This window comes from Nuphar pumila, chromosome 2 (genome assembly GCF_984573655.1).
Source record: "Nuphar pumila chromosome 2, dmNupPumi1.hap1.1, whole genome shotgun sequence".
Classification (NCBI taxonomy): Eukaryota; Viridiplantae; Streptophyta; class Magnoliopsida; order Nymphaeales; family Nymphaeaceae; genus Nuphar; species Nuphar pumila.
The window spans coordinates 20,389,143-20,405,768 of NC_143250.1; the positions used below are offsets into that span (position 1 = coordinate 20,389,143).

At 37.2% G+C, this 16,626-nt stretch overlaps 1 protein-coding gene and 1 long non-coding RNA gene across 4 annotated transcripts in view; one reads left to right on the forward strand and one right to left on the reverse strand.

Moving 5' to 3' along the window:
• Positions 1-2,957: 2,957 nt before the first annotated feature.
• Positions 2,958-6,948, reverse strand: LOC149844974 (uncharacterized). The gene is made up of 3 exons (XR_016430419.1): positions 6,450-6,948; positions 4,588-4,664; positions 2,958-3,903 (listed from the first exon to the last, which is right to left on the reverse strand). It is a non-coding gene; the product is annotated as an uncharacterized LOC149844974 (long non-coding RNA).
• A 490-nt stretch (positions 6,949-7,438) lies between these two features.
• PARP1 (poly(ADP-ribose) polymerase 2) overlaps positions 7,439-16,626 on the forward strand; it is a 104,962-nt gene continuing 95,774 nt past the window's right edge. The window contains exons 1-3 of one of the 3 annotated variants that reach the window (XM_089995408.1): positions 7,439-7,610; positions 9,449-9,498; positions 9,640-9,820. In XM_089995408.1, the coding sequence (XP_089851534.1) occupies positions 7,467-7,610; positions 9,449-9,498; positions 9,640-9,820 (375 nt within the window). In that variant the 5' untranslated portion in view covers positions 7,439-7,466. Of the gene's footprint in view, positions 7,611-7,991; positions 8,260-9,448; positions 9,499-9,639; positions 9,821-16,626 lie in introns of those variants that run through there. The other 2 variants (XM_089995409.1, XM_089995410.1) reach the window with 2 other exon arrangements.

Sequence of the window (16,626 nt, forward strand, 5' to 3'; positions counted from 1 at the left end):
TGCTACCCACGCTGGGAGGAGCCCCCAAACCCCCCTCCTGTAAGGGCAAAAACTCTAAATCAGGTTCCACAACTCATCAAGTTGAACGATGCTACAGTTAGTGTGCAGGTCAGTCGGTGTTTGATGGAGAAATGTTGGATCGTTTGTTGGATGTGCACAGAAGTAGAGAGAGAAGGGAGAGAGAGTGAGATGAGGTTTTACCCCTCTCTTGTAAGGGTAAAAACTCTGAATCAGGATCTACAACTCATTTAGTTGAATGATGATACCCACGCTGGGAGGAGCCCCCAAACCCTCCTCCTGTAAGGGTAAAAACTCTGAATCAGGTTTCACAAGAGTCAATGTATAGGTCAGTCGGTGCTTGATGGAGTAATGTATGATCTTCTAATGGATGTGCACAGAAGCATAAATAGAAGGGAGAGAGAGAGTGAGAGGGTTGATGTTCATGGCCTCCTCCAGGGGAGATTTCTTTCTCGGATAATCCTGCAGTGCAGAGACTTGGTCTTAAATAATCATCTTCGGGGCACTTAAGTCTTTACAACCACTCCGTTTCAAGAACCGTCATTTTTTTTGCACCAATGGAGAAGAGGGTACTTAAGTCTTTGCAATCTTATCAAACTCCAACGCTAATTAATGCTGACAAACATGGGGATACGAGACGCACATGCTTACATACGTGGTGCTCTTTGGGACCCCCGATCATGAGATGTAGCTAACTGCCCTGTTCGGGGGGGGGGGAACATATAACCTGCTTCGGCCAGATAGGGGAGGAGAGAGATACTCATCGGACAGTGTGAGAGTTGGAGACACAAAGGTTGAGAGAGAGACAAAGTCGGGTGAGGAGGGGCGCTCTTCGTGACCCCTAGTGGGTTGGGCCCAGATGGTGCCCGCTCTGACCCGGGGCATCTCTTTAGAGTTTTGCGTTAGAGTGGATACTACTTACCCTAAGCCGATACCACCTTAAGGGGGTTCCCAGGTCAGGGTGGGCACGTGCCCACCATGTGGCTCAGCCACTCGACACATGACATGGTATTCTAATATACAATGTGACATCGCATGAGATGTGTCTGACACCATTTGTATTACTCTAATGGTATTTGCATATATAAAACTATGAAAATGCATATATATATATGTATATTAAATATTTATGAAACTGAATTCTTGTGAAGGGCAAGCATTTTAGATTTACCAATGATTAGCAAGTAACCTCAAAACTTGATTGGAAGGCTAGTTAATAAGAAAAAAATCAAATCCACAATAACCTCTCAACCATGATAAGGAAGTAACATTTAAACTAAACATAATAAATACCTCAATGTAGTCCATAGTAATTCTTCAATTGGTAAAGGCTCAACCTCGAGTCCATAATCTTCTTTTAAGCCATATTACTAAATTAAATAATCTTTTGCTTTTTGTTAATACAATGAAGATCAAAGGCACTTTAATATATATATATATATATATATATATATATATATATATATATATATATATATATATATATATATATATATATATATATATATATATATATATATATATGTTATGTTAATGGTTGAAAAAAAAAGAGTAAGCTGAAATACCGTGCAGCTCCTTTTGCAAACGGTTGATAACTTCGGAGTCTTATATGCAATGCAATTTTTTTTTTTTTTTTTCATAATGGTCATTCTACAATACTCGATTTTGTAAGTGCCACGTAAAAAAAATTGTGAGAAGGTCCCAAACAAGTTTCCCTTCTCTCTCTCTCATCATCAGGGGAGTGAGTTTGGTTTGGTTCAGAAACCAGATTTGGACCAGATTTTCAGGTATGGTATCGAGTCCCCGGACCTAGGTCTAATCAGGTTTATTATAAAAGAAATCATACCCAAACCCGATAAAAACTACATGAACTGATAAAATAATATCTTTTATTATTTTTACATTAAAAATTTATGGGTCATAATCGAAACTCGGGGTCGAGGCCAGGTCTAGTATAAAATTTCACAAACTATACCTGGACCCATGTATTAATAGGACCTTCAGATCCTGACCCAGGTCTTAATCGGGTCTCCTTATTTGTCACAATACCCAGACCCTATAGAGTTTTGTCCTAGTCGGTTATGGGTAAACCAGGCTCTTTAGGGTATGTTTGATGGCTTTAACGAACAAAAAGAACATAACAGAACATTGGTTTTGTTCTGTTTTAAGTCCAACATTTGTTTAGACTATACTCAAATATTGTTCCAAATATCCGTTGTTTGATGACGATGTGCAAACAACTTGGACAATAATGGATAATGGGTCAAATTACTTCATTTTGGATTATACGACCCAATCTGTCAACCATTTTACATGTTTTAATAAGTTTATGATGATTTTTTACATGAATATGTATCCAATTACAAAATTATATTTAAAATCATGAATTTTTGCCTTGAATGTGGATTTAAAATTAGATTTTTGCCCCAAATATGGATCTTGAATGGGACTTTTGCCCTGAATATGAATTTTTGCTCCAAATAAGGATCTCAAATTGGATTTTTGCCCTGAATATGGATCTTGAATTAAAAATTTGCCCCAAATATGGATTTTTGTCTCGAATATGGATCTCAAATTGGATATTTGCATTGAATATATATTTTTGCCTAGAATATGGATCTCAAATTGGATTTTTGCCCTGAAGGCTAGAAATAATAAGCTTTACTAATCATTAGAGAAGCTGAAAATCAGTCAAATGAAAATTATCTCTATCAAAAGCTTGGTACATTTTAACAATTGATAATGAACAAGTAAATTTTTTATTTCCAGAGAACTATCAGCATGTCTGTCAACAAACCAGAACCTTCCCTCTAACCTTAGAACTGTTCAATGAGCACTCTAAGCAAAAGCTGCGGCAGATTAAGCCTAAGTGAATATGAGATACTTTCAAAATTTGAGACAAACGAGCAATCATTAAGGTATATTGTTTTCCAAGTCACCTTGACTGGTAAGGAGTGAAGTAACCGGCAAATGTATCTGAAGCAAACATGATCATTGCAGGCACATTCATATTGTTGACACTGCCACATAGTGACAAAAGTTTTTATCGGCAATTTCTAGTTTTTCAAAAACTTGCGAGAAATTGAAAAAAAATTCATAAATCTCGCATTTGTTTCGACAAAATCTTGGCAATAAAAAATGTAATTAAAAAATATAAAAAATATTTTTTATAAGAAAATATTGATAAAAATATTTTAAAAATAAAAATACATGATTTTTTTCACGATAAATAGCCATTTAAAACGTAAATATTGCGTTTAAATCGTGGTATTTATGTTTTTTCATAAATCTCTTGATATTTTGTAAATCTCGTGAGAAATTGCCGTTTTAAACTTTCAGGCAATTTTCTAGCGGTATTATCGCGAGATTTTCATAAATCTCACGATATTTGTCACTATGCACTGCCACTCTCACCCTGCACATTGAAAAAGTAAAAATTTGTAAAAAAATTAGGCAAATGTTAATCTACATAAGGTAGATACATAAGAGGATACTTCACCTGAATCGTAATGTCGTCATCAAGAACGATTGCGGAGCTTTATGAAAAACAAATGTACGCTTGGTGGTAATTCAGTGGCTGAATTATAGTAAAGATGATAGGCTTGAAGCTAAATGCACTAAAGAAGAAAATTAAGAGAAATAAAGTAACCCAAATACCGATCAAACTAACAGCCCAAAACTTGACTGTCATGACCAAAGGAACGTGCATTTTTTGCAATACTGAAATCCATAGAAGGTTCGATTCCATCTCCGCGGCAGTGAAATCCATGAAAGGGAGTACCGCGGTACCCCATTCTGTGACATTCAAACGCCCCCTAAGTGTTGACAGCCCACATAATAGCAGCAGTAGTGTTTGCTTCCAAGAGCAGAAGCACTTGCTAAACACTGTAGTGTTTAGCAAAAACAGTGTTAACATCCAACATGTACGCTAGGATCCATTGACACACAACACTTTATAAAAAATGCTAGGTACTTTAAGAAGCAAAAGCAGTGTTAACATCCAGCATCTACGCTAATAAGCAGAAGCACTTTCCCACAAACACCCATATGTATACTAGGTACTTTACAGTAGGAACCTGGCTGCCTGTGACAGATGTGATCCATTGGCACACAACACTTGATAAAAAATGCTTGTAACTATGGCATTGAGACTGACCAAATCACAGAAATCTTGCTTTTGGATCTGAGAATTCAAATCTGTTGATTTATAATACAATTTTCACCCTGATTGGACGCATAATGAAATTCATAATCCTTAATTGTTTTGTGTTCTCAAGTGTTGTGTAAACCCTGTCTCAACGAGCAAAGGACAATGATAAACTTTCTCATAGATGATTCTGATTTCCTTGACATCATTCCTCGCTTCTGCTTTCTTTGTTCAGGTAGTGTTAGAGACCTTTCTGATTTACCGTGCTAATATTTTAACAATATTTTTGATGCGTCTGTCAGGAACAACTACTGCAAAATCTAGCCATGAGGATCTATTCAGCATAAGCCTAATTGATTACCTCATTGATGTACATACAACTACGCCAACTGAAAACATTAGTACAAGCAGCAATGATATACCTGAAGTTGATCTGTTTGTTGATGCAAGTTTTGTTTCTGCATCTCCTAGCGTAGATGCTGGATCAGCTTCTCATTCCCTGGTCAGATAATCATTGTTTGCAGAACACTTTAATAGGATGAGAACCATTAGACTGTAATCTTTTCAAAAAATAATGTGGGAGCAGTAATATACACTGCAACTGGGAAACCAAAATCAAAACAATAACTAAAAGAATACACTATAAATAACAGAACTTTATTGTTCATAGCTACATTTTCTTTCTTTAACCTAAAAATGCCAAATCTCCTATTTGATGTTGAATGCTGTAAACTTTTTCAACATAAAGAGACCAAAAAAAGAAAAAAGTAAAATAGATCCAAGGGCCATGGTGGAAAAACAGGATGACTATATATAGCAACAAGCAAAGATGAATCCCCAACCAACAGAACTTCACAACAATCTAAAGATCATATTTCAGCAGATACTGCTCATGGTACCATATGCAACAAACTCCTTGACCATCGCAACTTCAGTGTGGTGCTTCCCGTTTCCTCTACACGCACATGCAATGAGTTCCTTCTCTCTTCTCCTAGATGCTAACTGGCAAGCCAAATTTTATGGGACGCTGACAGGATGAGGAACAACTTAGATGCTAAGTTTGCAAGCCTGATTCTCTACCGATACACCAACAAGCAAAACAGCCTCTAGATGCTAACATGGCAAATCAATAATCCTAATGGTCTGAAATGCATGGCCTTCCACCAAACATGGATCTAGGATCGGAAGTGCCCTCATCTGATGATGCATTCATCTCTGTGAGATCAATTCTACAAATTCAATAGAAGGATGTGGAGAGTTTTAAAACTAGTGTTTTCAGCATCAAAACACAACTTCTGAGAAAAATGGTAACTCAATCATTATGTACCATGTTGAGATACTAACGAAGACAGGCTTACTGATTTTTCTCCACTCAATTCTCGTTTAACCAACTTCAGTATTTCCATAATATGTCATAAGAAGCTACTTGAATGAATCAAGATTCCTAAATAACGAACTTGATTTTTTCTTTTTCACCTTAGACAAATGAGGCATTCCAAAAATGATTGGCAATTTTACAAAATATAACACAGCGATGAGGGAAAAGCACTTACACCAGGGTAATACTTTAAAACTGGAGAGTAGTGATCGAGTGCAAAATATAACTTCTCAAGAAGATTTAATAAAGAATCAACTTCATCGCCCAGAAGATCAACCTGGATTCCAAACAAAACTTGCATAATAGTATGCTAAACATGCGGACATTCAAGAATTGAAAATAATGAATTAATCTTGTTATTCCTTTCAAACAAGGAAAAAAAAAGATACCAGAATGTGAAGATTAAATTCATAAAATCAACAATTAATAGATGTTTTAAAACTGGGTACATCATGAGCCTGTAAATGGAAGGTGGGCATAACTTTCCAAAGAAATTCTACATGTTATGCTTATTTCATAGCATCTTGAACTTGAAATATGGGGCAAAAATCCTCCAAAACCTGAAACCCCAAAATATGCAACAAAATGATCATAGATGCTAGCGTCCAGCTTTCCAAATACTGGGTATGGTATAGGATACTTGACACCATGTAATGTTGGTTTACCATCATACGGCTAGTAAGCAACAGTGACTGCTTAATTCAGGACTCTCTGGCATCATCCAAAGATTACAAAAAATTTCATGAAATGCGAACTCAAATGCGATTTCGATTTTCCTACTTGCCGAATAATCCCAGAAAAAGAAATGAAAGATAACCACAATTTCTAACATGAAGTTTCAAATAAATATCCAAAAAAATCAAGGAAAAAAGATGAGAACAACTCCCCAGAAATTTACAACCATACCTTTGAAGAAGGAGGTCCCTCCTCCGCAGAGAAAGGATCAAATCGAGATTTTTCCAGCAGGAAGCAGGAGGGGTGTCTTGACTCTCTCTGGAGGCCGGAGAACCGGAGAGAGGGGATTCTCCAGTGCCATCCTTGACAGTTTCCAGCCCAGTCGATCTCGCCTGTTTTCGAGAGGCGTCTTCTGCGCCGGATGGAGAGTCCCCCTATTTTCGGTGGGTCACCAAGCCTGACGCCTCCCCGATGGTCTGCTCGTCGATGATTGTAGAGGAGGAGGCGGCGGAGATGATGGACTGGGAGGAGCCAAGCTCGAGGTTGAGGGCATCGAAATCTCAGTCGACGTCGCTCAAGGAGCGGGCACGCATCGAGACTTTCGTTCCTTTCGTCCCTGTTACTTTTGTAACAAGGGGAGGGTGGTGGAACTAAAAACCCATATGCATAAGGACGCCCCTCAACATCCTTTCCAAACGACTCCCTCTCTCTCTCACACACACACACCATTATTCCCAAACAGGTGTATCTCTCTTCTTAAAACAAAGCCGCCAAATTATCAGATGTTTACAGAAAGTCACCCAACGTTTTGACTATTACATTTAGCCGCCACTTTTCCATTTCTGTTTCAAAGATATGCTTACAAGTACAACCATAAAACAAAAACCATTAATCCGACCTTTCTTTACTCAAACAGTCAAACTAAATGGCTAAAACGCCTTCATTATTGAATCCTTTAACGAAAGAAAATTAGTCAGAGTTTTTTTTTTTTTGAGAAGAAAAAAAGGGACCAAAAACGATGGACAAAAAAGAGTTATCTTACACTTCAGCCGGGTATTTGAAATAGATACTGACAAACAAAAAAAAAGCCGACTAAACGTAAAAATTGAAATATTAGGCACGATTTCTGTAAATATCTGATATTTTATGCGTCTCTTTTTGTAAATTTCCCCCGCTCTCCGCCTCCGTATAAAACGGCGGGCGTTTTTCTTCCCGGGGAAGGAGGAGGAGGAAGCAAAGGGCGAGGGAATGGCAAACCCTCCGAAGGCATGGAAGGCCGAGTACGCCAAGTCGTCTCGCTCCTCCTGCAAGTCCTGCAAGAAACCCATCGACAAGGACAAGTTCCGCCTCGGCAAGATGGTTGCCGCTACCCAGTTTGACGGTTTCATGCCCGTACGAACCCCTTTTTCTTCTTGTTATTGTTCTTCTTCTTCCGACTCAGTCTCTAGCCATGATGCACGTTGATGGCTTCTCTTTGTCTTTTCCCTCCGATCAAAACCGCTGTTCGTTCTGGCTTTCGATCTGTTCTACGTCGTAAAACTAGTTTTTTTTTAAAATCTCTTTTTGTTGGTGTGGGAATCCGGCCACCCTCTCCCTCCGTTGTGATGCCCTGCTTGTTTTGTTCTGCTGCATTCTTGCCGAGTTTTTTTTGTGATGAATGTTGAAATGTGTTAGTTTTGTGTGCAATGGGCACAGTGGAAGAGTAGGTCCGACTGCCTGTGCGTGTTTTTTCTTTCGTGATGCATGCCACTGATTCTGTTTCTGTGAGTTTGTCTATTGATTGGAGTTTTCGTCGATATAAGGGATAAGAAAAGATGAAACGATGGTGGTGAAACAATTTTAGGTTGGAATTCTGATGGAGCACGAAGCCTTATCCCAGTTTTCTGGATAAATGGAAGCATCTAGATGGCCTGTTGGGGCGTGGTTGGGCTCAGTGCAAAGTTTTTTGGTGGGGCTTCTGCATGATTGCTGCAAAAAAAGTTCTTTTCTAGTCTTGGCAGAAAAAATACGAGAGCCATCCATTTTGGTAAGAGACTGAGAGGTATCTTCAGGCACATGAGATGAATAATGGATCACTTAAGTATAAGGATGATGTGGCCTTTTTCTCATCGCTTTTCTAATTTTTTAATATATTTCCAATGTAGACATTGGAGGGTTGTGCCTCGCCTTTGGCAACCTTTCTGTTCCCTTAATGAATTAATCCTTTTCTCATCTTTCTTTTTAGATGGTGGGGGATTATTCAATGATTAGTGATGAGAGTATCATGCATTCCATACCTAGCGATTCAATGGTCATTTAATGATAATCTGTGTCACGTTTGCGACTATCACAGGGTGGTGTGAGTGGAAGTGAATCTCATTGTGCTTACTTTCTTCAATTTTTTACCAACAGTGAAAACTGTCTGTTGTTTGTGAACCTGTGAAACTTTTTCCCATACACAGTTTCACAACTACATACACTTTATTAATAATGTGGTTTGGGACACATCTAATCATGTCCATTAGGGCTGTTAATTGGTGGAATCACTTCCAGGTTGAGGTTCAACTCAGGCCCAGCCAACTACATGCTAGTTGAGTTCGGATTTGGACCTAAGTACCACTGGTCAGATATGGGACAACCATCTCCAGATTGTGTAGGCGAATACATGTACTGGGCTTGGGTTGCATATCTCATATGCACAAAATTGGCCGGGTTGGACTTTGAATATGGAGGTTCTTACAATGATACATGCATATACACGTAATTTTGTCTACTCAATATTAAAAACAAATGTTGTATAGTTTTAGCCTTTCAGGGCGGTGATTCATTTTCTCTCAGAAAGTGAATTGGAAGGGAGTTAATGGGGAATGATTTCCCTCCTTTCTAACTCTTCTTTTCATGTGTGAGAAAAGTGACTCACACATTTGCAATCTGGGTGAAGCACTTCGTACTTTCTCATCACTTTCATAACTAGAGTAAAATTCCAAGTTTCTCACATTTGCAAGCATGCCTTTCATGTTTGTTTTGTCAAAAAGCTGTTGATTACCTTGCTATACCAGATCGAATTTCTAGTCTCATCAATCCCCTTTGCCTGTTTATACTTGTTATTTTTTTTATATTGGGTGATTTCTAAATTCCTAAGTTTTGTTGTTTTAATCAGATGTTGACTTGTGCTACTTAGTTGTTTTTCATGTTTTTTCATTATCCATTATCATGGTCTATTTTTAAGGCTCTTTTGTCCTTTGGTTCAGATGTGGAATCATGCCGGTTGCATTTTGAAGAAAGCAAACCAGATCAAATCGTATGTATTCCTGTAGTTGCAAAATTTCTCATGTTTGTAAAAGCATCCTTGATTGATTAATGCCTGATTTAATATTTTTTTTTTGCAAGTTTAACTTCATGATATTCTTTTGCTGATTATTTACATCTTTTTACTGTTCAGTGTTGATGATGTTGAAGGCTTGGATTTACTTCGATGGGAAGACCAGCAAAAGATTCGAAAATATGTTGAGGGTGGAATTCCAGATGTTAAAGAACATACTTCTGAGGAGTGCAATATCGAAGTTTCACAAACATCTCGTGCAACTTGCAAACGATGCAACCAAAAGATTGAGAAAGGAAAGGTGGGTTTGCATTGGAAAGTTTTCATATTGACGAGCTTAGTTATGAGTTACTTTCTGCTGGGTTTTCTATATCACTTTTACGTTAGAAACTGTGTAAGATTCCAATGCTTGTAGTCATGCATACACACACTAAAATGCTATAGAATAATGTTTGCATGTTTATGTTTTAGTTTATATGCTTACATCATATGTTGTTACACATATGCATTGAGCTTGGATTTTGGTAGTTCTAATCATTAAAGATAGGTAAATTCGTTAAAATATTTTTGGCTTATTACATGAGTAGGATGTAAGTTATAGGTGCTCATTTGCTTGCACATTGGTGATCCAAGTTGCACTTTCTCTGGCCAATTGCTCATTCAAGATGGCTTTAAAAGGTGCTACAGTTGGATGCAAATAATATATTATTTAACAGTGAGCTTAAAGAAGAGGTATTCATGCAGCAGCTGTAATATATTATTCAACAGTTACCTCAAAAAAGAGGTAATCATGGAGCAGGCCTATGGATTTCATCTAACTTATCCATGAAGGCATATAAGTAGGTTAAGGAAATCTATATATGGCTTGAAATGGGCTTCAAGAACTTGGTTTCAAAGTTTCCATAATATACTCAAGAACTGGCAGTTCTTTGACATCAATTCATATTCTTTGTTTATAAGGCAAGATAAAATGGGTACAATTATTGCACTGTTACATGTTATAGGAGCTCCTCATATTTAATAAATGAAATTAAATCCTATTTGAATGGAAGGTTCTAGATGGACAAGGGACTACGGTGGTTCTTGGAAATTAGAATTGATAGAATATATAAAATATGTTAAGTTGTCGCAGAAAAAAGTATGCATTGACATGTTATAGAAGTTTAATACAATAGGCCTGCAGGTACACCTTTTGCAATGTATGGGTGTTCATCCAGGTATTGACCTAATGTAAGATTCTAAAAGGTATAAAAGAATGGATGGATCATTATGTTGCACGGACACATATGTGGGAACAATACACGATGTGGATGTGCTTGGTATCATATGGTGATTCCAAAATTTAGGACACAAGAACATGACCACACACGCTTGCATGTGCACACACACTCACATTCTGTTGCTATGGAAATTGATAGAAGAAGGGACTCTATTGACACACCTATGCTATAAATTTACTGGAGTGGACTGGTGTGCTGAATTCAAAACTGCATAAACTCCTTTGCTCTTAATGCAAGCTTAAGTGATGATCTTGAGGGAGAAGCATTGCTATAACATCCTGAGAGATATAGAAGCATTGTTGGTGCCCTCCAATACTTGACTTTCATTCGTTTGGATTTGGTATATGCAGGAAATCAATTATCTTGGTTTTACATGTCCTTAGAGATAGTCATATGGAAGCTGTAAAACGAATACTTCGTTACATCGAGAGGGTGATGTCTGATGGCTGATGGATTAATCTACAAACAGGATGTTATGTCACATGGAGTCACCTAAGCACCTCTCGCACGCGTGTCAACATGACATGGTGTGGGTGTGATATTTGGTGATTGGGCCCAACGGTAGAGGATGCACAACTACTTTGAAATTATGCATTGATCAACATTCGGCTAGCTTGATCAAGCTGCCGATTCTTTAAACTATGGAGGTTTGGGTGCTGAAATAGGGATTTTTCTGACAGACTTGAAGCGGATGATGATTTAAACCTCTGATGAAGAGAATCAAACCAGGTATGCAGAGAAAATTGTTGATCTGACCTTGAATTGGTCGGATCTAGCTGATTGACTAGTAGTCTAAGATGTTGACTGTGTCAGTGAACTTCAGAAATGGGCTAACTACTCAATCGAAATCTGATCTCTACACTGTTCGTGGAGACCAGTCATATCCCTTGATCTGAATACCAAAAATACAAGGAAGAAGGAGCACCAGAGAATTATCCACCGGTTGAAGGGAATTGGAGAATGAGCTCTGAAGGCTTAGGAGGCTAAATGACTGGCCGGCAGCCAGCGAGAGCTTCAAGCAACACTGAACGACAAATTCTTCAGTGGTGTTTGCTCTGATGACATGATATGAGCCTACGTTATTTGGATCCTCAAAAAATGTTGGATCAAGGGTTGATCATACATCGAAATTGGCCCGATTGTGCAATCGGGTGGCTGCACAAAAGAGGAACAGGTTATACGAGGGTTGATGCTCGCCTATCAGGTGTGAGTTAGGCTGGCGATGATCAGCTCGTTGTTCTTTGGTGGAGATCGACAAGATTGTGCTCTGGTCCTCTGATGCCTCTCCAAGAGCGCTGGAATCCGCAAGTGTTCAACTGGCGTTCGGACTCCTTAAGTGATCGGTAAGAGTAGGCTGAGTAGACTATGCGACTGTTCGCCTTTGTTAAAATGAGAGAATTGAGATAGGGAGAGAGGGAGAGAGGTTGGATAGAAGAGAGAAGGAGATTAGAGGAAGAATTTGTGGTAAGACTAAGAGAATTGGGTAGAAGAGGGAAAATTAAGAGGGAAGCAAGAATTCAATTCATGTAATGCCAAGTCAGCTTTCACTTGGCTTATTTATAAGCCATAGGTTGGATATCAATCTTGGGCCTAAGCACAATGCAAATCCAACCCATGAACCCGATTACACCCTCAAAACAAAGAAATCCAGCATGGGATCATGGCTTCGACAATCGAGCACCCCATGCATATGCGTGATGGACCGGATCCAAGGTTGCCAAGAAGGGTACGAGAAGCAAGATTTTCTAAGGTTCATGTGAAATGGGAAACATGATATGTGTGTCTTGCAAAAGTGTAAATATTGACAATATGCGTGAAGAATATTATAAATATACACAAACTTTGTTCCTTTGCTGATATTATAATAACTAGTAAGAATTAATATATTTATTTTTTATGAAAAATATGGTTACATTGACAACAATTGAGGCATAGCGAAGCGCTCCAAAAATAAAGCGTAAGCCTAAAATATATATTTTTGAAAACTTAAAAAAAACTTTAGAAAAATATCTAAAATTATAAATAAATAAAAGAAATGCTTTATTGATGAAACAACAACCAATAAGAAATAAAAAATCTTAAATAAATACTGAAAAATATGAAATTAACATGTAAAGTAACATTAATGCAACAACTTGATCTATATAAGTATCTAACAAATAAAATATGAACATTTAATAAAAAAATTAACAAAATCACTAACAATCAAATTTCTCAACATCATGTCATCATCATATAATGCATATGTTAACAACCAAATGTTAATGTATTGGTCCAAAACTCTCCAAAATGTGAGTGTTACAACATCCACAAGTGCAAATGAAGGACCCCAAAAACATATAAATGCCCATAGTCATATGATATGAATCATGGCCCATAGTCATATGATATAAATCATGGCTTAGACTCTTCTTGTGGCTCGTCATCATCAATATCCAAGCTTTCAATGTGATCATCCGAGGAATCCATATTATAAGGTTCTCTTTTATCCTTATTGTTTGTCTCATAATCATCTGTACTTTCTTTCTCCACATCGTCAATCACTTATTTTTCTTTTCTTTTTCCTTCAATAAAAACATGTATTAAGTACTTATTACATATAATTAAAAAAATACATTTATATTCATAACAAGTTTAAAGGAATATAACTTTACCTAGAGCTCTTGATGACCTTGCAGTATTGTCTTGCGTAGAACCACTTTGTGAACCATGATGTGAAGTGATTTTTTCAATAGTCACATGCTCAATGGCGTTTATGTTGAAGTTCGGGTCCAACCATGAATCCTCTAACCAATTAGGATCGCTAGGCAATACTTGATTCTCCTTCTCAACAATCCACTCATCATCTCGGTCTATCTTATCTAGACATATTGGGTCTTTGGTAGCCTTCCTCCGCATATTTTTCTCTTATAATTTCATATTGTACATGACAAAAACCATTGCATTCATCTTCTCTTGTTCAAGTCTATTCCTCCATTTTATATGCATCTATAATTCCAAATCATTGATAATCAATTATAAAATAATTAAACTTATAAAAATGTATTTCAAAAACAAAATACAAAGTCACATACCAATGGAAATATACTCAAATTTCGCTCACAGCCCGATGCACTACACGTCAAACTTATAATTCGAATTGCGAAATTCATTAGTTTAGGATTTTCATGCCCAAATGAACTCCATCAATCAACTACATTCAAATAAAACAATGAAAAAATGATAAAAACAATAAGAATTTCACAATTAATAAAAAAGTAAAACATAAAAAAATATTATATTTATTAGCAAATAACAACATAATTGCAAATTTACCTAGACTTTTTTGTTTCCTTGTTGTAACGACTACCTCTTTACCAAACAACCCCTATGGCTTTTTAAATGTATCAATTTGTGTTGTAATTTTCAATTGAACATTTGCATCAGAAATCATTTTTTCAACACAATCATAAAAACCACTCATAACTTCTCCATCTGGGGTGAAGTTATCAACATAATGAATTTGAGCATTTAAATAATAAACAACTGCATGCAAAGACTTATGGAGTTGCAAGTCCCATCATTTGTCAATGTTGTCCTAAATAGGTTTATATTTTCTTTCATATTACCAAAATTTAAAGCAATTTCTTCATTTGCTCTATCCATTGCCTCATTATGAAAACCCCATACCAGAACACTTTGACGAGAGGCAAAGTAACTTTAATTGCATATGATGTGGTAGCTTAAAAATTATGATAAATATCAATATGAGCAATGTTCTTAGCATCAGACTTATAATAATTGGATGATCTAAAATTTGAAGACAAGAACATTGACTTCAACTCTTTCTTGTAGCATCCAATGGTACGAAGTGTGAGATATGATGTGACAAAACGAGTGACAATTACACGTAGAAGTTCTTTCTTCTTTGTGAACTTTCTCATCAAGTTTAATATCCATGCATGATTATAGATGTATCTTGTGATTTTCTTTGTCTTTTCTATTGTATCTTTAAAAATTGATATATTTTCAATATCTTTCAACATCAAATCTAAGCAATACGCCATACATGGTATCCAAATAATGTTTTACCTGCTGTTAACATATTCTTAGCTGTTACATAATTTGATTAATTATCTGTAATGAATTGCATCACATTCTCTTTACGAACTTCTTTAACTTTTTGAAACAACTTACATAAATTTTCAGAAGTTTTTTTCATGTCGCTGAAGTCAATAGACTTCAAAAATACTGTTCCTGATGAGCTATTCACAAGAAAATTATTTAAATTCTTTTTGTTGCCATCTATGTCACATGGGTGTGACACTTAAAAAAAACTTGGGTGCGGGGGTGCGGCAAAAACAAACAAATATATATATATATATACATATATATATATATATATATATATATAATTTGTACAAGGGAGGGGTCGAGCCCCATCCTTGCGCCCTCTTTGTGCAGGGGAGGGGTCGAGCTAATGAGTTGTGAAGCCTGATTCAGAGTTTTTGCCCTTGCAGAAAGGGGGGTTCGGGGGCTCCTCCTGACGCGTGTCCAAACTCTTTCAAAGTTCTTATTCGATTTCGAATTCATTTTAAAAAAATATCTTTTAATGGAAAACATCTTGTTTTTGTTTTTCAAAATTCGAGAAATATTCAGATAATATGTTTTCTAAAAAAAATTCACTTTATGAGAAGATGTCGATTAGATCCCGAAATCTGTGAATTTGAGTTGTGACTAACTAATGATTCAAACTAGTGAAGTGGGTTCTGGCTTTACCTGGACCCTGGCCCAACTCACAAAGCCCGGGTCAACGTGGGGACCAATCTAGATTTGATATCCATTAGGGTAAAACCTATGTCACATGGGTGCGGGTGCAACACGGGTGCGGCGCAATTTTAAAAATTTTGGACACGGGGACTCGGCTATATATATATTATTTATTTAAAAAAAAAGTGCGTGACTGTGTATACAACACAGTCTGAGCACAACACAGTCACTGTGCACAGAGCACAGAGCACAGAGCACAACACAGTCACTGTGACTATGCACAGTGCACAACACAGCTGTGACTGTGCACACAGTCATTGTGCATTATGCACTGTGCACAATAGTCTCTTTATATATATATATTTAAAAAATATAAAAAAATTCATTTTTTTTAGTTTTTTCACCCTAAAATAGACGAATATAGACTCGCTCAACATTGATCGAGTCCAAAACGAGGACGGACTCGACCTCGATTCGTTGACCGAGTCCAACTCGTCGTTGACCGAGTATGGGCCGTGTCCTAAGCCGCACCCGTGTCAGGGCGTGTCGACTCCGGTGCGACGCCTCCCTAGCCGAGTCCGTGTGACATAGGGTAAAACCCTTTTTTTTATGTCTACTCTCCAACATCCATGTCAAATCAGGACTCTGATGAGACAGAGAGAGAGCCCCAGTTTTCGTCCGGAAACGAACGAGAGACAATCATATCTGACCAGGTAAATGACCTATAAAACGAAAGCAAATCTCATTGAACGCGTAAAGAACAAGTCCAGAAGTATTCTATTGCAGCACAACAAAATTACGTCGCATTGTTCCATAAATGTCCTCAATCTAAAATACCCCATTTATGTGAAAAAATGTCCAAGCACAACATGAGAAAGCTTTACGTTTGGGTGCTTTATAGTGTCGAGGGATCCCTTGTTTCCCAAGAAACCAAACGTCTTCCCCCTCCAACTCCTCGTCGTGAAATAGCAAAATTGGCGGCAACTGCCTTTGCATGAACAACTGCATCTCTCTCTCTCTCTCTATATATATATATATATATCCGCGTGACTCTTTGCTGCACTATACTCTTAGTGAA